Below are 23,948 nucleotides of genomic sequence, written 5' to 3'. Positions count from 1 at the left end.
TTAATTAAATTCCCAGTTCTTACACTCTATTTATTGCAATAAGAAGCATAGGTATAGTCATTAATCAACAGCCCCCTGGCCACCTAGAAAACAACGTTTGCCTCTTCGCCTTCGACAACAACAGGCCACGCTTGGACACTTTAGTTATCGACAGGCTGAATTACCGAATGCGTTGTCATGCTGCTTTTTCACTGACAAGCCAATTGTTTTCCTAACATGTTTGGGTTAAGTCCGTTGATAGCCCATGTTAGCCCGATTTAATTCGAGCAGTAATCTACATCTGCTTTTCTAGATACTTAGATGCTCGGAGACAACAAACGCCTTCAGAAACAAGTAATTTTTTCCAGCATATATATATATATTACCGATGTTGATATCTGTTTATCTCATATGAAGTTCGTTCTTGATCTACACGCGTCCATTTGACATCGGTGGGAGGGTAATTGGACTTTCGAACGCTGATTATTACTATGGAGAATAATAGTAACTTTACAACGCTTCGGGGATAGGTTGATTTTGATTTTGAACTTTTGTTGAAGACGACGGCCGTCGACTAACTCGAAAAACGGGAAGTCGCCGAGATGTAGGCTAAAGGCCGAACCAAATCCAGAAAGAGAAGGAAATGGATCTAGTTTTCTAAATCAAGCGTACGTAATGGCCAAAGCTCATGTTAGACAATTACGGTTACATAAACCAACAGCCTAGCGGAAAATAGATTGTCTCTTGTCTCTGCAAAGATAATCAATTGTGCGCATTACTTATTTCGAACTGGAGTTTATTTTCGTTTCTGCCATTTTAGTTGACGTTTCAATGATGCGAGATGAGGAAATGGCGTCTTGTTCCATATAAAAGTTAATAGAACTTTAACAACAATAGAAAGTTGTTTATTACTTAAATTTTAATTGCACAAAGCAGGTTCCGTCCTAAGAATGGCGGAAAAGTGAGAACATTATATAGGTAACTAACTAATATCTCATTTCATCAGTAAATATATCACGATATCTTTTTAAGTGATGTTTACAATTTCATCATTCATTGATTTGAATTTGATACGAAAAGGTCATCTATCTGATCTTGCCCTTGGCTAGCTCACAAGAAAACAGTCCTTTTTACGATCAATAACAAAGATGTTCAGTGCACATCGAACGTCTGTTATTTTAGTCAACATGGATCATATTTTGGGGCGATGAAAAATCATTTTTATGGTCTACTTGTCATTTAATATTTATTTTTCTTCTGTATAAACGAACAGAAAAGAGCCTCCGGAGCGGCAGTATGCCGAATCGCATATCTATATAAATATATCATGCTTTGAAACATGTGATCTGCTTTTGGCGTTTGATACAGACCCAGAAAATTGCAATCATTGTTTACTGGTACAACATAGATACTGGTCAGTGTTGCATTTACCTTGTTAACCATATGAAGTGTAACTTTCGAAAAGGGTAAGGCTACAAGTTCTACGCACCCAACAGACAGCAGCTTAGCTGATGCGACTGAAACCGACATCACTACGATTAGTATTCGATTTTCCTTTGTCAAATCGTTCAACTGTGAGGTACCAAGCTCAACTGTATTTTGCACATATCACTATACGCCAAACAAATTTAGAATATATCCGATAATTTTTGCATTTTAATCAATGCATCGAGAGTACGCAGACTTGGCCTAGATATTATATATTTATTTAGATATAGTTATAATAAATATGCTTATAGGTATAACAATAGCGCTTGAATGAGTTCTTGCTTCCGTATCACAAGTGATTTCTGCACCGGTCTATTTGAACTATCCGTTGCGTAGGCATCCGCTACACGATCACTATAAAAGCGGCCTCAGAACTCTTAGAAAGAAGAACTTTGTGTTTACGTAAATGTGTTCTGCCTTCTTGCGGTCTCTAAACTCGCGGCGACATTTCAAGAATGAACTTCGTGCGACTTTGATCATCGCCGTTTTCTTGGTACTATTTAGCATTCCACTGACAGGAACAACGATCTATTCGCCGACCATGGCCCAGGTTTTCAAGTAATTCTTGTTCACAGATTGATAACCACTGCAAATTGATCGAGACGGAAATGACGGATTCCAGAAGGATGCTGGCCAGTTAGCTGGTCATTTAGCCAGGTGTCATTTCGTCATTTGCTCAGATTATCCAACTGAATTCCTGACCCTAACAGGTGTGCTAAATTTTGCAGTAAAGCATGAATATCTTACGCTGTTACTAATCGTCGAGTTCAAAGCATCAGGCCTGAGCTGTACCAGCTGATCCGACAGAAGAACAAAAACATGTTTTCAACAGCTCGCTGAGAAGTATTGTGAAAGCTTTCAATGCTATAGCCATGCACAGCTCGAAAAAATAATACGGTGTAGCTTAGAAGGCCGATATTGTGCATACTACCATGGTACTTAGCGAAATCATCATCGTCAAGCCATCTAACCTTAGCATCATTATCAGTTTCATACTGAACCGGACGTAAATAAAGAATAATTTATTCCCTTTGAGTAATTATATTGTATCCCTTAGGTACTCCAAAAGAACAGATGACGGAGCTTGATTGTCATAGTAATTGCGTAGATAGCGTTTTTCCATAGAAAGCATATATAACTGTGGTCACTGATCGCACGAAAAATCTAAAAATGGATTTTTTTTCAAGTCGCTTATTATTATTATTATACGAGAAGCTGAATATTAACATATGTGCAATGTTTCAGTAACTGTACTCGTTACATTAGTAATAATCATGTATTATTACTGTGCAAATAGGGTTATTTGGGTCTATGCATGACAAAATTTAGGAGCTCGCTTCCATGAGAGCACATTATCTAGCCTCTTAGTTTAAGCTATTTCTAATGCCTCTGTGGTCTACTCAGTTGGGTGTTCTCTTGAACGTTAACAAAGTGTGACATACTACCACATCGATGTAACTTATTAAAGGTCGTCTGCTATTCGGCTATAGGTCACGGAGACAGACAGGCTTTATCTATGATGTACTTAAAGGCGGCCTTACGAAAAAGGTGACTCTGCACGCTGCATTTTTCGTCATACCGTGACAAGAAACTATCCTACATTATCATGTGCAGATACGCTTGCCTTCTGTGCCGCATCATTATAATGGACTTACAAAGTGTGTAATGGCAGAAACATGCTTTAAATATACCACTTGCAATAAAGAACCTAATAACATTCAACTTGAAAATCGTTGTCCTTTTTACGTGCGATAAGGTTACACCTCGTGTCGGTCATGACACCATCTGAGGACCTGCGTTGATTCACAACTAGTCCTTACCACAAATGGAAAAATATCTTGATTCAATATTCTCGAAAATTCCTGCGGCGTTTAAGTAATCAAAATGTCTGCGATGGCATACTACACATTTATAACTCATCTTCACTGAATTAAGCTTTTGCATATCACATTATTTAGTAACGGCCATTTTTATTCACCGTAAGATGTACCTGGCTAAAGTGTATAGCAAAAGACGATCGCATGCCTTCTATAGGCAGATGTGAACCTTCGCAGATTCACTAGGTTCTCGATATCATAAATCCGAGAGATAGCTTAATGCGCTACGGAAGACGACCCCGATCCGAGGCAGCCACCGACCAGAACGTCACATAGTTAAAGCATATGTTGTGTTCAAAGGCGAGACGTTCCTGTCGCAGAACGGCGGCATGTCGGCTGTGGCAACTTTCTTGTATGTTTCCGCTCAATGTAAATCATGCAAACAGTATTTTCTGTTCCTTGTATTTTCAAATTTCCTATAGATTACGACGCATGTTATCCAAAAACTATTTCGACTTTTCACGACTGCCTCATGACCTGTAGGAACCCATTTCCGACCAGCATCGGATTGCCGACAACGACGTTTCTCTTCGTGAACTTCGCTTTTTTCATATGGCCGTTCAGGACTCGAAAGGTCTAAAATAACACGAGAACAAAACTGAGGGTATCGAATGTTTTTTTCTCGTTGAATTAATAAAAATATTTTTAATTAATTATATTTATACCAAGACACTAATTACGCTATATGCCTACAAAGGAAATTGTTAAATATTTGCGTCTAATCTGAAATGTGCATATAGCTGTGTTTGTATTGATGGCCTTATTGCAATACTAAGATTTATGAAATAAAATGAAACAGCATACCTGGCACGCGAAAAGCTTACACCGGCAGTCTTTTGGTCGGTAAACATTTGAATTTAGGATACAGGGCGGACACAGGGAACCGTAGCAATATTGATGTATTATGACAGTATACATGATATAGTGCACTCAATTATTTTTATCGCCAATAATGCAAACACTAAAAAAAATATAGAGCTTCACATATGGCGTTCAAAAGAACTTAGTTGCCTTGCAGCGCTGCAACTGTTGCCGATTAACTTTTTCCTAGTTGTTTCGACCCAAACCCCAAAACATTTCATTGAATATCGGCTTAAAGACTTCACGCACTCCAAGCGGCAAAGTTGAACCAGAAAGCACCGTAACCAGTTATTGTTCCTAAATCTCGTAGATTCCGTTCAAATATGTTTGCGAGCTCATCATAGAAGCATTATCAACACGACGTATACCTTTTTTTTTATTTTTTTGGAGGTTAAAGGCAAATGCATTATGCAGACCGGGCATAGGCAGGGCAAGTCTGCTCTAAGTCCGGTACTGTGGGACTCTCACCCACTAAACCCTGGACCTCTTTATCCGCTTGGGCCATGGCTCGGTATATTTTTGATATTACTTCGAAGCCATGGCTTGCAGGAACGGTCATTTCATCTTCCTTCTCTACGACGTATACCTGTGGAAATTGCAACGAGCCCAAAGAAGCCACCACTACGTCAGTAGAGTTTTTTTCTTAAAGTTTAACTTTGAACTTAAAATTTTTTTTAAAGTAAAATATCCGTACAGATTGTACAACTAGACCTATTTGTAAACTCATTGGACTCGCGTACGAATGATAGTGTCATTTTACTGGGTACGTAGAAGAGAATGTATGTAGAATAGAAAAGTTGGTAAAGGTTTGTCAGTGTGGCAGCTATCTATTAGACACTGAGGGAAGCCATTCGTAAAAAGGTTCAATCCTATAATTAATGAGAGTGCTTTAAAGTCGTTCTTTAGAATCGTTCAAATAATAATTGTTCTATAAACTTTAATTGCTTTTACTATTTTGTTTGAATCTTATGAAAGGGGTGGCAAGAGAGGGCATTTTCGATGTTTTTTTGCCCGTCCAAGATTGTGGTCGAAAGACATTAAAAGTATGTTCGGCATCTATTGCACGAAATCTACATGTCGTTCCAAACTCCGTCAAGAACTATTTTGAACTGTTTTAAAGGATAATAGCCCTGTATCTCTTAAATACGAGACTGCAGCCGAAGGAAAAATAAATATTCTGAGTTGCTACCGTAGCTTTTTGTCATTGAAAAAACATATAGTAAAAGAGGTGCCAACAGTTAGATTTTTACATTTGACACACCTATCTCGTATGCCAGCGATACTTGCGATAGAGCCACCATCTTGGTCAATTTAAATTACATCGATAATAAAGCTGCCTTTGCCGTGAAGCTATTGGAAAATATTCGTTACCTGAATGTAGAAGGTCATCTAATCAAAAAATTTCTATGATAGACAAATATTGAACAGGTACTAACAACTTTTTATTAGAACATATATACAATCAAGGTTACGCGTCAGCTAGCATGGCAGAAACGCGATCTACAACAAATATGTTTGAATTGATTGGAATTATACATACAAAACCTCCCCTAGACAGTCTCCAACATTTTAACCATTTCCAATCGAGGTGCAACAGCTTGGAGAACTTCTTTGATTTTTTGTACGACATCACATCAGTAATTATTATCAATCCATCGCTTATGAAGAATCGATTTATTTAGGAGCCCCTAAATGTTGCAAATATAGTGTCAAAAAAAGCAAAAAATGGATAGAGATTAATTTTTGTTGGAATGAGTTAATCACATAACTCCCTATTTCCTCCAGCTCGCCACAAAAGACAATTAGCTTCCTGATTATATCGATGTACATTGTTACTAAGTACAGGTTCATTGAGCTACAAGGTGCCAGCTACAAAAACAATCGATGAGAATAACGCATTAGTTACTTTTAGTGTATTTAAATATCCTGTGTAGTACTGCCGAATAATAAGCGGCACATTATAAGTTTTTAAGCTAGCTGTTCTGATCGTGTCTAGAGGATGTGGATCTTTATTCCCTAATGTAGAACACCTACATCGATCCCCGACGCCTGAACCTATTTCCTTTCGACTGCTAATCAAACTAGAGCATTCGGATCGTCCTGAGTGAAGAAATTATACAAGCGGTTGGCAGTCTCAGGTCCAATCCTGAATGTCCTCTGAAGCGGCGGCTCTCCGACAGTCGCTGTGATACCCTCGAAAACTTCAACAGCTGGCCTTCAAATAAATATGCTGAGAACATTAGTGCATGTTTCTTGCCAGTAATACTATTTAATCGTATCGTATCTGGTGTTCAAACTTTTTGCAGGAAGTCTACATACTTCCATAGATGCTCTTCTTAAATTGAAGTAGCGCAACGATTATAGAACTACACTATATCGTTCTATTTGTCTTGTCTCCCCGCATTTGTACATCCTCTATTATGGCTGATGCAAGTTTAAAGAGGCTATTTAGGGCAAATAACTTTTTGTAATGGACACATACAGGCCCAGAGGTTCGAAAACTTGATAGCAGTTGTTTTCAACAACCACGCTAAAGAAAGCGGAGCCCTAGTTACTTGTTAAGTGCCCTACTGATTCGCATAGTAGCCAATGGCTGGACATTTTCAAAGTAAGCTTCTTTACTGAGCATAATAGAAAAACGCCTACCTCCGTAGTAGCTCATGCCGTAGGGCACGGGGCGATGGGAAGCGTGTTGCAATTGCCCGAGCAAGCTGAAACGAAGCGTGATTGAAGAACATTTCAAGCATGCCAGGCCATACTTCGGCTGGGTTGGAAGCAGTACGCCGATTCTCCTCGAATCCTAGTACTTCGTCCCGCAGGCGACTGTTGAACTTTTTAGCTGTCGCCTTAGTCATGCACGTTAAAAGATGGTAAAGTTCTTGGACACTGTGCACTGGATGCACGTTAAACAGGCTATCTAGCTATGATATGTAACATATAAATTAAAATGACACATATATTCAATTCGTTAGTTATGTCGAACTATTTTTTATATGTCTACCCACAAGACAATTTCCTAAGGTGTTCTTTAATAAAATTAGAAAATAAACTATCTTCTTTATGGATGACGCGAGTAGCATCCTAAAAACGAATTTTCTATTTATACGCTTATACTAACGATTATAAGATCCAAAAAGGAATAAAGTAATATATTCTTCTTATATCGAAAGGGTAAAATAATTATATATTCACCAAATAAACAATATATACCTGAGCTAAAATGATTCGACGGTCCATTTCTGCGGATATTTTTTCTTTGCCTTCCAGCATAATAACTATAGTAACAAACTTTCGGCCATACTTCTCTGGCCAACTGGCAATTTCGTCTTCGAGTCTACGAATACGGACAGCAAACTCTTCGAGTCGATAGATTAACACAACTTGATCTTCGACGAATTCAATCGAGGTCGACTTCCAGCAGATAAGCTCAGGGAACGTATCTTCGATGGTGATTTCACACAAGTTAGAGACATCTATCATGATCTTCAGCGGAGCAAACCAAGGCTGATCAGTCAGCGATCGCGAAAATACGATACTCAGATCGGGGAAGCCCATGGCGTTTTTCTCTTCGGTATTTCTTTGGGACATTGCAACGCTCCTTTTTCGAGTGATCCGAAAACCCCGTGTGTTGCAAATCTAGAGTCTTCAACGAAACTGAATATCACTTAGTTTTTTTTGAAACAATTCGGAAAATCTCCTAGGATAGTCGTAAGCCTAGAGAGTGTAAGGTATAAAAAAATAGGAGAAAATTTCAATGAAATCGTATAACAAAGGATTTTAAAAAATTATATATGAATATACTAGTTTAATGATTAACGTATCCGAAATATATTTTTCAAATAAATGACTGTACATAAATAAATAGTTGCATAAAATATAACGAATTGTGCACTGTATTGCTATGGAAATAGTAAAAGTGCTTCTTACGAGCTCTTTGCGTTTAAAAATTTATTTAATTCCGGCAAAATCATGCCTCCTGATCTGTAAGGCGGTTAATCCTGGTGCACCTTAATGAATCTAGCTATTATAACCTTAGCCGCAACCGTGCCGCCTGCTTCGTTTCTAAAGAATATATTTATTGTTCAATCCTTCGTTTTCCATTAACTAATAAATCACAGTAGTTTTTCTTCTTTTGCGTACACTTACGAATAAAAAATGCTTACTATGTTAAAAACTGATAAAATGGATTTAATTATTTCTGTGCTAATTATAAATACGTCAGATGTTTGATAGTCACAAAGGACACAGTTGGAAATAATCCATTACAGCGCTACATAGAAAATGCTTACAAAAGCTCAAACATGTTTACTTTTATCGCAGAAAACTGGGGCTTACCGATTCATTAGTTATCAGTGATTTTATTAGCGTCCAGGACGCAACTGCATGGCAATTCACTTAATAAGCAAATTATTTTGATAGTTCAGTTGATATATAAAGCTATCATGATTAAATAAGTTCCTTATTTTGTTCCTTTTTTTTTTTTGTTATTTCAGTCAAATCAACCGTTTCCTTATATTTTTGTGAAATATGTTTGAAATTGAAGTTAAAATGGCTTCTCTTTTTGTTATCATGCATAGTAAATTATAACCTTACTCACTGATATTATATGTGGCTTTGCCCTTGCTTCACGCAGACTATAACACTCCCGACATGCCAGTCTACGATCGACCAGATTCAATACTTCGCTATACAATGTGCAGCTACGCTTTTAATTTTCCTCGAGCATAATTATAACTCACACACGAATTGAGCGAAAACTGAGCGCCACAGCTGTTTGTACTCTTCGATGGGGCTCTTGAAGAGAGGTGAAGCGAATTTCATGGTTCCAATGTAATGTCATTGGCATATTGGTAAAAAGGTAAGTTAGCAATGTGGTTAACTCGGTCGACTAGAGGAAACAAAGTTCAATAGATATGAACAACTGAGCTTCAGAGCTCAAACTAAGCCTAACTCGTATTCCCGATAAACTCTGGCGGCTATTGAAATTGTCAGTAACGAGAGCCCGCCAATACTTTCCCCGCCGTGTTCGCCGCCAACCCTCTCCCAAACAAGATCACCGTCCAATGATCGGCGGTTAGCGCGCGCAACCAGCCACGATGCATTAACGAACACAGGCATTGCAACATTCTACACTAACTATTATTAGGAATTAAAGCACAATAACTTTCGATTAGTGCTAAGTAAGAATACGGGCCCAAGGACTTCTCTGAATTCCTGCTCTCTGAGTTCGTTGTGTAGAAATCGAAATCTACCTTTTTTTTTTTCTTTTTGTTTTTAAAAGAACGTAACAAGTAAAACCTCCATACAATGATAATAATATATTATGTGTTTTTGAATAATTTTGAAAACAGTTTTTTTAATCATCATTCGTAAACTGAAGATCGGCGATAACAAAAACGGCAACGTTTGTATCTTTTCAGTTGACAAGATAGATAACCTCGGAGATAACGCACGATACAATAAAAGGCGCTTGTTAGGAAAGATTCGTTCGAGTTTCGCCTAAACGGCGAAAAATATATCGGTAAATTCTATGAACCCCCAAACCCAGAAGTAAATCTTTCCCCTTCTTCAGTTACGTCATTGTTTTTTTTATTTTGAGAAGTACAATAAACACAAGATTTCTACTGATTTTTTTTTTATTACTAGATCTGTTTTACTTGGTCGCCTAACACTACTGGCATGTATTTACAATTGATCCCTTGCTTGATTTGTGATTGTTGTAAGCGTTCCATGCGTCGCATATAGAAAGAACAGAAGTTCAGGGTGTGATCACACCGAGAAGACTGGCAAGTTATGAAGCTTGTCTTCACTAACTCAAGCTAGCATATTTCTTAACTAGTCGAAATAAAAGCATAATCTTCCGGTCAAGTCGAAACGGCTCAGCAACTGTTGTAATATCGCCAAAATAGGATTTTGGTTGAAAATAAGATCTAAGCTTGGTTGATGATATCATAACGAATTAAATTTCCGAATCGAATAAACTGGTTTTGAATGATACCGCTTAGACTACTTGATCGACGACAGCTTGATCGCCAGGCGACGAAATGCTGCCACTAGAAAAGGCTTCAAAGGACGTATCATGTAAGTCAATATAGAAAACGTGCAGGGTCATTCCGTTTCAGCTTGTGAAAGGCGCAATAGTAGAAGCAGAGAAAAGAAGAAACAGGCTCTGCTCCCAGAGGCGGCACTGGCAGGCTCAATGTGAGTAAGCCAATGGCTTATGCCATGAAAATATTCGATCTGAAAAACTATCAGGTCAAAACGAAATTTTCTGTTATTTTCATTTTCTCTCAGACACACGGACACACTCTCTAGTAAATAAGTAAAGTATAATAAAAGTACTCTAGGCTAACGGCTTTCATTTTTCTGTAATATTCAAGAATGCCGAAAGTGGCGCTACACTAAAGTCATCGAGGACAGAAACCTCAGGTAAGTGCACGGAAATATGAAAGCCGTCGTCAGCTAGCGTCAACTACACAAACTGACTTAGCATCCAGGAATTAACAAATGGGAAACTCAAGTGATTTTGCTAAGAAAAATATCACTGTAGGAATAAATGTTGTTTGCTGTTGTTACTGCCTATGAGACAATACTTTGTAACTTGTCTTTATTTACTGCGGTGATATATATAGTGTTGCACTGGTGATCCATATGATGCTTGCAAGTAATCGGAGCAGAAATATAACGGGCTGATGGTTTTTTTTTGCCTGTCTTCAGTGCGCAATAGGTGTCGATGCCACGACGGTATGGCCGTCAAGCACAATTCTGCACCAAAGATAAGGCACCTCGATTTTGTGATTGACCCCCTTAGCCCGCCTGAACGCTTCGCGTCACGCTTTTTTGGAGTCGACAGGTTGCGCAACCGCGGAGACGTTAGAACGGCGTTGGCGTTCCTCTTCGGCAAGGTTCCTGCAAGTTACGCAAATTGAATACGACAAGGAACTCGAACGGATGAACTATTATCTACTTGTTTTATGTGTCTCTTATTTTTCGGCACCGAAATTTAATTTTTGCTTTTTTACAATAGCGCTTACTCTACGAATGGCGGAGCAATCGTTGAAACCTGTGTGCCGTGGGCAGGTATTAACTTTTTTAAAAGTAAGAGACTTTCAAGCTTTTAAAGGCAGTGTATAGTTAATAAGATGGCAATTGTTTTAGGACATTTAAGCGAAGAAAGAAAATGCTAGGCGATCTTAATAAGTTAGCTTTCTAACTCAGGTAGAGATGAATGACGATCATTCAAAGCTTAAACAGCTGAAAGCGGTCGTCAACTAGAAGCAGCATTCGTTGATAGAAGATCCGTACTTGTAGTCTTTAAACTCCTTGAAGTCCACCGAGCGGCGTCGATCGAAACGAAATCCATCAAGTTCTTCGGGAAGATCCTCAGAGCGGCTTGCACGTCTCTCAAGTAACAGGCGGCGAATCTAAAATAATTAACGAACTTGAATATGGCTAATCACATTGTGAACAATGTCCGTGGTCGCGACTGGTATACGTGCTAAGCGTCAATAATATTCGCCGCATTACGTAACCTAGGTACGCTAAGCACATGTGATAGAAAATCTTCCAGAAAAATGGGCAACGAAAAGCTAGCAAGATAAACTTCTAGAGAATCTTATCTTGTAAAACATGCTATATGCTTCTTCCACGACCGAGATCTTCAAAAGTTAAGACTTTTAAAAAGCTGTCGTGTAGATGTAATTTTTAGAGAAGAGATTAGGACTAAGGTATTTTTTTCCAAATTTTCCAAATTTGGAAACTGCCAGCAACAACTTGGAAATACTATATTTAGGCTACTTATCCTGCCCTAGACAAGATTAACTATTGACGTTTGCTTTTATAAAGCAAACTCTCAAAGGCTTCAAAATGTTCGCTTTAACTTCTATCCTCTTTCTCCTATGGACGCAGGGGCTTTTGTTCTGGCAGTATTATCTGCGTTAGGTTTCTGATTTGGGCTTGCTTAATGCCTACCTTCTTTTCGGGTAGTTTAAAAGAATAATAAAAATTGTCGTTTCTGAAATTATACAAAGCTATCACTAATAACATATTCTGTTTCTTGAACGATTCACTTGTACTCTAAAATAAGACACACACAAACAGCATTCCCTATATATTAGCAGTTTTTGTACAAGAACTAGTGCCAAACATGATTATTTTTACCTACGAGTCTTGTTGATGACTTAGGTGATGGCAAAGGATCGATCACTTCGATTGATTAGAGGCTTCTTTAGAAATATTTTCCTTCTTTTAGTACTATCATTCACTATCAGTACCGGAATTCTTAGAGCTAGTATATTAAATGTATATGATTAGTGAGTAAATCCGAAACTAACGAAAGCGTAAACGTTTTTCTTGAAAAAATCGATTATAGATAGTGTACTGCATAATAGTTAACAGGAATGCTTAATTGACTACAATTGACTACATAAACGCTTTAAAAGATGTGGGAACTCGATTTTCTCGAAGTAAGTTTACATGCTGTTAAATATGGCGATCGTTGGCCTCCATTTCCGTTTTAAAAAGAAAACTATCTTGAAATTGTATTGAACTCACGGCGGGCTCAAGCGGTACGTCGACGTGCGTTTCATAGTCATCAGCCATTGTAAACGCCTATTTCTTCCGGCTAGTTTGATTCCGTTTGATTTTAGTGGAGATCGCAGTTTGTCTATAGTTTCCTATTTCGCAGTAGCCGGTTCACCGCACCGACACTCACATAAGCAGACACACGCAGAATGTTAGGATGGGGATGCTCCCCAGGGGACAGGCCAGCGCTCTTATAGGCTTGGCTCGCGCTCGGGGAAAGGGCTTCATGGAAGGCACCTTAATAGGCCCTACAAATTGTCTAACTACTTACGAGGCCTTTTCCTCGAAACCTGCATAGGGTAGACAGAAACTAACAGTATGTGCCGCTCGTATCGCTAGCTAGAGCAAAGATTTAGCCCAACGCTAACGCGTGCGCACCTCGAGCAAAATCTGTCTGAGGCCTGTCTATGAAAGGGCCTTTGGAAACGTTACCGACAGCCGACCAGTGAGCCGATCGGTAGAGCTGATGGACCCAGGCAGTCCGGAAGAGATCCGAATGAACCTTTTCTTTCTTAAATAAGCCTGCCACGGGACGAACAGCTTGCCCTTTAACATCAATTTTATTTTCGGAGGAAGCCAGGTTTAGGTTTGTTAGAGGCCTCTGTTGAACGTCGCTACTGCGATACAGTTTCATTATGTTCCCATAACAGTCGCAGATTCGCTGGTGCAGCTAGAAGAGCTGTATGGTAGGTTGATCAATATCATATATATATAAATGAAAAGGCCGTTTTTCACGCACGAACAGTGAAACTGCTATAGCTCGTAAATTTCGATTCGTACTTACTGTCTAAGAGTTCAAGCCGTTCCGCTAAAAGAAATAATTCAGAGATCATTCCTTAAAATTAAAAGCATTCAATACTGAGAGTCCTTAGCGTCTTACATTATGACAAAAACTCGCGGTAGAGTCCTAACTAGCAAGAGTGCCAAATGATAATAAATTTCATAACGCGTACTGTTGGTGGTTTGTAATTTTCTAGGAGACATTCTCTCTGCAACGTGTCTCGACAAAATTCATTAGGATCCTTGAAGTTCGTGCCCGCATAAGCGATAACCTGTAATCTATGGTGCATAGCATTTTAAACAGTCCACGTTTTCTCAGCGTTCCGTATAGCATATTGCTAAAAGTGACAACTTTTGAGGATGGATCACTTAATCCCATATGATGAAACCACTTAAACTTGTCTAATGTCAAGCGATATTTTCTCCGCTGTAGCTTAAAATTCGTCGACAAAACGCACCACAAAAGAATCACTTTTCCTCTAACGGATCTAACTTTAAGTTTGTATCATTTTCTTGTTGGGGTTGAAATGAAGTTCTATATCTGAGTTGTCTCAAGTGAATCCTCCTTCGTTTGATGCTTCAGCGGCGTCTGTCTTCGGAAAACAATGCGCTTTTGAGAAAAAGCGCACTTGGTCGGCGATGCTGGTTATACAGCATAGCTTGAATGGAGCATAGCACAGAGAAATTTTGTCATCTTAATGGATATATTTCATTTCGTCCTAATTGAAAAGGGTTGGACTTATTCGTTGACTGGTGACTCGCGGTGACCATAGTGGTCCAACTTCATGTGATTACCTTCACACCGCTTAAATGTACGATAGCGTTTGAAGACAGGAAGCTGTTTCGAACAGTATGCTAACATACATGAATATTAAACGCCGGCTTGCCGAAGATAGACATTTTGAATATAATTGCGATGTATTTATTGACTGGAGTGGTAATATGCTATGGATAGGTAATAGTAACAGACATAAAGGTGTGATGAGTATCTAAATTAGGTGACAATTTGAAGAGTGATATAATGACAATAATGAGATGATCGATCATGTGCCTGGGTCCTACGAATCATAGCTTTTTAATCAAACTATGAAAATAGAAAAAGGCGTCGAACCAGCGGTAAAAAATGACTATAATAATCGAAAATCCAATTACTAGCAAGAACAACAACGGGTTGAAACTTATTTATTATAAAGCTTTATTTTTGAATGACTACGTTTAACATTAAACCTTATGTATATATATTCCGAAGATGGTCAAATTAATCGGTAATGATTGGTTGAATCGACCGAAAAATATTAAAGAAGTAGCAAAATACATATTTTGGCCAAAGTCAAGTAATGTAAATAGAACCACGCGATAGATATAATCCTAGGGCGTCTAAGTGTCCAATGAAGTAAATTCGTCTTCATTGTTCTCTAAGATCTTCATAGAAAATTATTTGTGTTCGCTAAATACATCGTTGGAGAAATATAGGAATCATTTACCATTGGATTATGGTGCAATTCATTATCGGCAAGTTTTCTGACCAATTAAGTTCGAATGCAGTCCCCTGATGAGCCTTTAACCTGGTCCTCCTAGGCAGTGTAACTAACCCAGGACAATATTTTCACCCCCAATTAATCAAGTTTGATCGTGTGACAAGGCAATTCAGTACACAGTGGAAACAAAAGGACAACGAATATTTCGCACACGAAGCCCAACGCGATTATCAGCCAGAACAGTACAGTGGGCATCTACCCGCTACCGCTTGCAGTAGTAGTGTTGTCAGGACACGGGTTACTATGGTCGACTAGCATAATCAAAGAGTTCAGGCAAAAAAAAAAAAGAACAGTGTTATTCGTACCACCCAAGCTGACTTCGTGGCTGTATCGCGCAAAAGGCCTTGAGCGCCAGCCAAAAGACCAACTCCAGGATGAGTGTTTCCTAAGCGCGTAACCGGTGAGGCATGAGGTTTAATTCGTTAAAATAACAGCTGACCCTGCTGATAACAGCGAAAGGACAATAAAACAGCAGTAGACGTTTTCTAGCGAACACTCTAGGTTGCGTAGGCTATACAAAGTAATAGTAAGGGAGAGTTCTGATAAGGGTAAAATGTTAAGCCGAACACCCGCGCTATGATTGGGGGATGGGAGTCAGAGCAGCGCCTGGAAGATCTGCTCAAACAGGATTCATATTAGATGTTAACGCCGGCTCTGTCAATGACCCCTTGCAAGGTTGACAGCTTTTCGTCGTACACGAGAGTGAACACACTATAACAAAATACGTAAGTTGAAGTCCTTGTTGATTTTATTCTATAGTTTTTTTTTTTTTTTTTTTTTTTTTTTTTTTTTTAATAACCACACAGCGATTTCAATGTTTGCCAAAATTGCGTGTAAAAACGCAGAAATTGTAATCATAATCTTCATCAATTCTATTGAGCTTTGGGTAAAGCGTATTTATGGATAATGCTTTTCAGTAGACACTTTAGAAGGTATCACTCAGATATAAAGGCAAATGCAGGGCCCCCTGTACCTGTCATTAGTACCATGCGCATTGCAGTTGCGTTATAGTTTTCGATCAGGAGAAACCAGATCTATATCCTCTGTCGACTTATATGTATTACTGTCTGTTTTATTGAAAAGTATTATCACTACATTTGCTTTGGACATTTATGAAAAGGACACTAGCCCGTGACGAAGTAAGGACAATAGATTATGGACACACAGTGATGTGGTCTAGCTTCGAAACCTGGCGGAGCTAAACCCTGTTTCGTGCTGAAATGAGCCACCTGTTTGAAGTAATGCCAGTTCCAAATACGACTTCTTTTGCGCCTGCGCCACAAGCTTACACCAATCACAAGTCGTTCTACGCGGGTACACTTCGTTAGTGTACACTATTCACAGAACGATATTGCGCACTGTTCCAGGTAAATACGCACTTGTTCAGCCAGCAATTATGAGCGTAGAATATACAAACATGATCGGTTAAGGCTGCGGCGCCATCGGCAGGTAGCATCAAATGGCAAGGGTAGCCGTTGAGGGTAGGAAAGAATTCATCTTCGCCTTATAGCCTCATACTTTACCCGGATAGGATGAGACTGGGCTTATCGTACACCTAGGATTCCTCCCGCTTCGAACTGTCCAAAACGGCCATATCTGACCGGAGTTGTATCTTGTATCGACTCGCGTATATAGGCATTTATAGGCTCGTAATCACCAAGCTCTATATAGACATTTTCACCATTCATCATGGATGAAAACTACACAATGAGCGCCACTTTGGCCAGAAAGCCCCCTTATACACGAATGTAAGCCGATGTGAGTCTTACCGTGATCCAGTGAGGATGCAGCTGGCCACTGGCGAATTGCAGGACATGCGATGAGTTTGAATCGCGCCCCATTTCACTTATGTGACGCTGTTTGTCTTAGAAAGCACTAAAATATTTAGTATCAGTAATTTGTCTAGGTAGATCTATACGTTTAACGTCACTGGCGCACCAGTGTCGAATAATCATTGAATGTTGCGTATTGATAGGTTAGTGATAAATTTTTTGCCGGACCATTTATACGCCCGCAAACTCCGTGCACGTGTTTGATCAGGTCCTTTGTGCATGGTCGTTTCTACACGTAAGGCGTTATTAAGACAACGAGCTTCTACAGGTCGCTTTCATTTCTATCAAAACTCTATCAAAACGTTGATACTTAGGTGCAAAATTGCAAAAAATTGCATGAATCCAAAATTAGAAGACCGTTTCGTACGTTGTAACGAGCTATATGAAGGCCAAGTTTCATAAATTGGTAGATTAAATACATTATGTTGGTAATTTAAATTAGTTAATCGATAAGTTTTTTTTTGCCTTATCCTCGTACTCATCCATATAGGTACGTGGCTATGTAAAGGAGCCGTGAGTCAGCAAAATCTCACGAGTGCTAAACTGGAGCAACTTGTATTGTTGCTGGCAACGGACATTTATTCACTAAAACCGGTTCCGGAAATAGCATTTCGAAAAAACCATCAGTTAAGGCTTGTTTCAATAATGTCTATATCCATATTACTGGTCTAGGCCATTAACGCATCGTTTGGATCAAAAAAGGGAAGCTTTCCTAATCATAGATCAACTACTACAACACACTACAGAACAACCATATTACTACTACATAATAAGAATGATTTACAAAAAGCGTCAACAAACACTTGAATAATTAAACATTTATAACACGCATGCCACATATGGATGAATAACGCTGATGCCATGCTTACTAGATATCGTGGAAAAGCCTGAAAAGCTGAAAGAGAAAATGCTTCCAGACATGATTTCCAATTGAGGCTTATAGGGATATATACGAAATGGTGATTCGCTGATTCAGCATGACAGCTGTTCAGAATAGACTAAGTTGCCACTGATATTAGAGGATGCTCCATTAAACTGGAATCTACTGTGCGATCTGAAACCATTTTGTAGTATACACGACGAATCCCTAGACTCTGGTAAAAGGCGAGCTACGGATTGCACCTCTAGCCTGAGAAACCTGAGAGCCCTCGACTGCCTTTCGAGAAAACCGTCCGAAGACTGATCCAACAGTTTAAAGTTTTAACAGCTTTTCTTACTCAACAAGATCTAACATCTTGTAATATCAAACACTATTTCTTCTGGCAGAACAGAGGCTTAATAAGGCCATATGTTTGCAAAACTTCTAGCCCAAGTTATGCGTATAGCTGTTTACCTTTGTGTGCTATCTTATGTAGAGGTCAATTGAGCAAGATGGAGACCTCGAAGTACAGAAGATTTAAAATTGTGCGATTTAGGCGGACAGTTAGTTTGAGAGGTTTTATTGATCTACACAAAATATCGAGTTCGTTCTAATAGGTTCTTTATGCTATACATTTTTGATATGGGCATCTACGAATCTGCTAGCATGAATGGAAAAAGCACGAGAGGGTAGTAACGCGGCAGTTCTTGACAAAGTTCCAAGGAACGTCACCAGCGATTTATTTCAAACTCGTTAAATCAGCCGTTACAAGATGTTAGTTTTATATCGATGCACAATATACCGCAATAATCTTTTTTCATCGGGTCAAAAAGATTAACAACAGCGGTAATAACTCCAACTGAGAGCTTTCGAAGCTACTAAATCTAGACGGGGCAATGCACTCTGCAGAGAAAAAAACTGATCTAAATCACTGGCGTTTCAAATATAATGCCTAGGTTTTCTGGAACAGAAAAAGAGCGCTCAGAGCCTCATTCTCCGCAAACACATTAACAAACATAGACTTTGAACTAAACCTTGGACTAACAGATTTAGAGGGGGATTTAACGTAGTTTTAACTTTAAGAAAGGAACGTGAAACTCTGAAAGAAGCCAAGTCGCTGAAAAATCGCTGTTTTTTTTTCGCGCAGCAACAGCATCTGTATGTACCAATAGAAGAAAAACACCCGACAAAAACTGCAACTGACTTTTCGCACAAGTTTGTTCGTAAATTAGTGTTTCAATACTTCGCAATACTTCTACTCTAAGTGGACTAAAGTACCGATAGTCTATTGACGAGCTCCTATTTTGGAAGTTTAGTTTTTTTTTTACAGTGCGGCGTTAGCGGTTGCTAGAGGCATCTTGCCGGATCTATGTATATCTATATGCAAACGTTCTATCAAACGAAATCAGAAAAGCTACTGATGAGCGAATACGGTTAATATGCATATATAATATTAACATGTAACACAATATACACATACGACATAAACATACGTGTCTTTTTCTTATATCTATGCATATTGCACGTATCGGCAATCAGCGATTACATCGAATAGTCTAAACAATAGTAACATTAAAGTGTGAGTTTTGATAGAATAGGCGAGCGGGCATGATAGCCTGTATTCTGTCAAGTTTACGTAAGATACTGAACGCACTGCTAGGCAGTACAGTAGGGTGTCAACAGCGATACAGCTGTTCTATCAACTCGATCGAGTTCATCGGAACGCTGCGTCTATGTAAAGCCAACAGCCAAAGACAGGTATTAGTACTACGAATAATTTAGAAAATTAATGTATGTCTTTTTCTATGACAGCAACGAGTCCCTAGAACCAACCAGGATGATATACAATTGTTCATAACCGATGTCCCGCGATGAACAAGAAATTTACAGGGACAAACCTCTATGAACGGCTAAATACATGACAAGCGTCAAACGTACTTCATCCTACCTGGCATCGTAGGTACAAAGGTTTCTGTTTGTATAATGTCTTTGTAAAATGTAAATCTCTCGCATTTAGTAGCACCAATGAGAGATGACTTAGCGAGAGCTGGAACTATTAGATGATCGATAAAAGCTTGGCTCAACAAACAATCCTCGTGTTCTCTGAAAATGTCGAGACTGATTTATTTCCATGTTAACGTATTGATTATTATTTGAAGTTCGGATAAACATAGCTATCAGGGCAGCATGGAATTGACTTTGGGCTGACAACTACCACTAATATCTGAACAGGTAGGAAGCAGTTTCGAGCTGCCAGTTACTCGCCGGCTGTATCTACGATTCACTTAATAGATGAGAACTTGTCCCGCTACGAACAAGCAACAACCCTTTTTATGGAAACCAACAAGAGAAATTGGAAAATGTTTGAGTGAGCCGGCGTCGACTTGCCATCATTATCTTTGTACGGATTCATAATATATAATAAAGACATGTATATATCAGCTTTTATTATAAGCAGATGTCGGTAAATGATTGGCTCTTATCTTGAGATAGGATGAGCGAGCTAGCTGTACCAAAGCTAAGACGTAGGCCGATATGTTCCTAGGTTAACACCTAACGGAGAGCAGGAGATTCTCGATCACATCAACGAAATAAACTGTGCTGACTCAAGCTTCCGGTGCTGCTCGCGTATATCAGCAATCCTCTATATAGATCAACCCAATTTGCTCTAAAATTTGGCTTTTACGCCCTCTACATAACCTTCTTGGACGAAAAGCCAACATGCACCACAAAGGCTTTAATCGAAAAAAAGTTTCGTCACTATGAATAGTTACAGTTGAAAATGAACTTAACAACGTATGAATAACTTAACCATCATTCAAACGCATTGCATAGCAGATTAAATACTTTGGAATTGTGCGCGGCTTTCGAATGGGAATTTTAAATTCAGGCTCTATGTTTTCCCACCTTTCTTATTTAAGATTATAGCTGACTCGCAAATTTGTGTAAAAATCAACAACACTATATGAAAAACGTAATTTTACGCGTAAAATACACAGGTTAATAAAAAAAAAAGTATCTACGAAAAGGTATCTGCAGAAATAAGCTTATTTTATGATTTATCCTGAGATCTTTGGATCAGTCACGAGAATATTGTTTTCTTAGCTACTAGACAATTTTTTGCCATCCTTTATAAATTGATTCTACAGTCGATCTTTAACAGTTGTTAGAAGCACGTAATAGACGTCATGGCGAAAGTCTGCAATGACCTGACTGACGCTTACTAATAAACAAATTGGAGCAAAAAGTGATTTATTGTTTTTATTCATTTACAGAATAGAATTGTGAGAGAGTATTTAGTATCCAATTCATACAGTTTGAATATTTTTATTTGTTGTTTATCCATAACAATACATTTATTATTGTTTATTCAGTGATCATCATAACAATGGCGGTCTCATTTCAAAGTTAGTACCTTTTTAGTCTACCATCAAAAATTAACCTTGATACTACCGTTTGTACCGGACAATGGATTTTCTAGAAAAAAACGCCCAGCAGAGTGTCATGAGCAAACTAACGACTTTAGTTCTTTTTCTTGGAGGGGGTAAACTCGTCAACACAATGTAATTATCGCGCGCTTATATAACATTAATAAGCGTGACACTCAAGACAAGTGAGCATTCATCAGAGATGTATTTGTGCATTTCAGAGGTAGAAATCTCGCAATACAAACAATCAGATTAGTAAACAACCGAACTCTTTCAAATAGAGTACGTACAGGCCAATGGTAGCGCGCCGTCGCATCCGTTACCTCGCTTATGGAACAACAGTTCCAGGGACCCGTCGGAATCAATGTCATGACCCTGACTAATTCGGCAGACCAGTCAATTCCCAGTGAACATTTCGAAACTTAGCCCAGTCGTATCGTCAATCACTGTTTCAGACGGATTGCTCCCAGGGCGAAGCGAAGTGTGCCTACGGCCGGTTTCAAAGATGCACGACGCTTCGTGTCCGTGCATCTAGTGAGTCAATACGTTTCCAAGCTATTCAATTTGACATACGCTTAACTGCGGTAACTGGGTGGAGCTGTCTATAAATATCAGCATAAAATAGCATGATTTTAGCGGTTAGAATTATTCGTTTGGAGATCATATGGGATTACTGTTTTTTTTTTTTTTATTCAAAACATTTGAAATATGCGATACCTTTTCTCTTAGGAAAAACTAGCTAGAGATGCAATTCGTCTTTATCGTCTCATCATTAAGCGCGTAACCTTTTCTAATTACGAGTAAATCAGCTCCTGCAGTAAGCCTTTGATTGCTTCGTTCGTATTTATCCATGATCTTCTGGTGTCTAAATAGAATCATAATAAGCGAAACGTGTAGCGGACAAGCTTGCATTGAAGACTTACCCAATGCAGTCGTGTGCCGTTACAGTGTCGACACTTCAATAGATAACGTCTATTCTTCCTTAACACTATATAACGCATCGGCGCGGGTTAGGTATGTATGAACGTGCTTACAACGATATAAGCACAAGTGAGCCGCCCGTTTTCTTCGTATGTGGCTTGCGTTGAAGATATTCGAGGCATTTATAATATAGGCAAGCATGCGGCTTTCGTATTATGCCATATTACTCATAGCGCTAATGCCTACCAGTTCGTTCGATAAACGCAAACGAACTCATAGATATCGTTAGTATAGTCGCAGGTTGATTGAAATCTGATCGATCAGTGCTCCGAGAACGTTGTACCATGTGTAAGGAACCGTTCGGAGATGCCCCCCGAACACACTTTGACGTTATATTCTTCATTTTGGAACGTGCTCGATCGCAAAATTCGGAAAATATACAATTTAAGTTGAAATGAATTCCTTTTTAAAAATAAAGAAGCGTCAAATTCTATTTCACCTGGTGATAGATCTTTAAATGAAGTCCAAAATTGTCCAATGTAAAGTGTAATAGATCGAAAACGCTGAATCTTAAATGATTTTCTTCAGGCTTTTATTCGTATTTGTAGATTGTGACCTTTCATCTGCCAGATGGCAAGGCTGCATCGGACCGTATATCAGTCCTAACGCAAAGAGGTAAACCGGTATTAAAATAGTTTCTTCCCTTTTCCCTCATATTTCTCCTTTTCGATATTACCGTGCCCAATAAATTAGTTCATAGCAGTTAATAGGGATTGGTGCTCTATCCGTTGAGCCAGCCATTAATGTAACCGGTTCGTGGTCAGCCGGCTGCGGCCGCTGCCGCTCTTACCATCGTTAACTTCCGTTTAGCGAACGGAGCAGACTTCGTACCAGCTCTGCACATACAATTCGTCTCTATGACTCGTTGTGTGCTATGCAACAATAGCAGCGTCAATACTGAATTGGTTCTATGTTCCGAAGTTACAGGGTGTTCCGAAGGTCGAACGACTACTTACAGGAAACTAGCTTCATTTGACATAGCGTTTTCGACAATAGGTTTCTGCGTTCTTGTTTTTTGACAACATATGTTTATAGAGTATCGCTTATATGAAACGTAATTAGGAGCAAACGTTCATAAAATGGTAGGAACTCGGATCAGACCTATAGAGCGAGTGATGTTTGTATTGAAATCCCCTACGGCAATAATTTTTTCATAATGTGTTATTTTTATCTACTAAGTACTATCTGAATATATATTTAGAGGGAACATTTTACGACAAACTATAAAAGCGTCAACATAACAAGCGTCAACAAGACTACTCTACCATAACACATCGTTCTTTCGAACACCCTGTACAGTATCATGTGCTGCAGGACTTTACGTCGGAAGACTTACTTGTCTCTTGACCGATCTATCTCAAGCAGCCGTTGGGAATATGTCTTAATAGTGTGCTAGTAGCGGTAGCAAAAGTACTGTGGTCGGTTGTTACTGAAGTTCATTTCTATTTTCCTTTGTTTCGATCTGACTTGACTTTGTTGTTGTTATCAACTGTTGTACATCTGTTTCACTGTCGTCGAGGGAAATGTCGAGTGACGGCGGCGGCGGCGGTCGTGGCGCCGCCGCCGCCGCCGCCGCGCTTCGATCACGAACTCATCCGATCGACGAGACCATGTCCGAAGTGTCCATCGAAAACGGCCTGCAGATGTGCAGACGCCAACAAGGCAGCGGTGGTAACAACAACAACAATAACGCAAACGACAACAACGGCTGCAGCAGCAGCTGCGCGCCAAGCGCGTGGGCG

The 23,948-nt window shown here is 39.1% G+C and overlaps 1 protein-coding gene and 1 long non-coding RNA gene across 6 annotated transcripts; both read right to left on the bottom strand.

The window, feature by feature from the left end:
* Positions 1-5,625: 5,625 nt before the first annotated feature.
* mms4 (Methyl methanesulfonate sensitivity 4) lies at positions 5,626-9,201 on the bottom strand. Of its 5 annotated transcripts, none has more exons than XM_086968597.1 (4): positions 8,803-9,201; positions 7,416-7,859; positions 6,852-7,126; positions 5,626-6,420 (listed from the first exon to the last, which is right to left on the bottom strand). In XM_086968597.1, exons 2-4 carry the CDS (start codon positions 7,791-7,793, stop codon positions 6,282-6,284), a joined length of 792 nt encoding a protein of 263 aa, XP_086824723.1. In that variant the 5' UTR covers positions 7,794-7,859; positions 8,803-9,201; the 3' UTR covers positions 5,626-6,281. The 5 variants fall into 5 exon arrangements, with proteins under 5 accessions (XP_086824723.1, XP_022690214.1, XP_022690215.1 ...); XM_022834479.2 differs by having other exon boundaries at positions 7,416-7,848; XM_022834480.2 differs by lacking the exon at positions 8,803-9,201 and having other exon boundaries at positions 6,852-7,051; positions 7,416-8,756.
* A 622-nt stretch (positions 9,202-9,823) lies between these two features.
* Positions 9,824-12,971, bottom strand: LOC147753379 (uncharacterized). Its single transcript, XR_015311385.1, has 3 exons — positions 12,759-12,971; positions 11,511-11,629; positions 9,824-11,114 (listed from the first exon to the last, which is right to left on the bottom strand). It is a non-coding gene; the product is annotated as an uncharacterized LOC147753379 (long non-coding RNA).
* Positions 12,972-23,948: the final 10,977 nt, after the last annotated feature.

This window comes from Varroa jacobsoni, unplaced genomic scaffold (assembly GCF_002532875.2).
Source record: "Varroa jacobsoni isolate VJ856 unplaced genomic scaffold, vjacob_1.0 scaffold_530, whole genome shotgun sequence".
NCBI classification, from domain to species: domain Eukaryota; kingdom Metazoa; phylum Arthropoda; class Arachnida; order Mesostigmata; family Varroidae; genus Varroa; species Varroa jacobsoni.
The sequence above is the reverse complement of the archived record's forward strand: the minus strand, read 5'-3'. Positions and strand labels throughout refer to the sequence as shown.

What these genes read in the sequence shown, in the direction of transcription:
- mms4 (XM_086968597.1), bottom strand. Translation starts at nt 7,793, where the DNA reads ATGTCCCAAAGAAATACCGAAGAGAAAAACGCCATGGGCTTCCCCGAT. An exon ending in GTCGAATCATTTTAGCTCAG is followed by an intron (nt 7,127 to 7,415) that starts GTATATATTGTT and finishes TACATATCATAG; the next exon opens with CTAGATAGCCTGTTTAACGT. An exon ending in CGGCATGAGCTACTACGGAG is followed by an intron (nt 6,421 to 6,851) that starts GTAGGCGTTTTT and finishes ATTTATTTGAAG; the next exon opens with GCCAGCTGTTGAAGTTTTCG.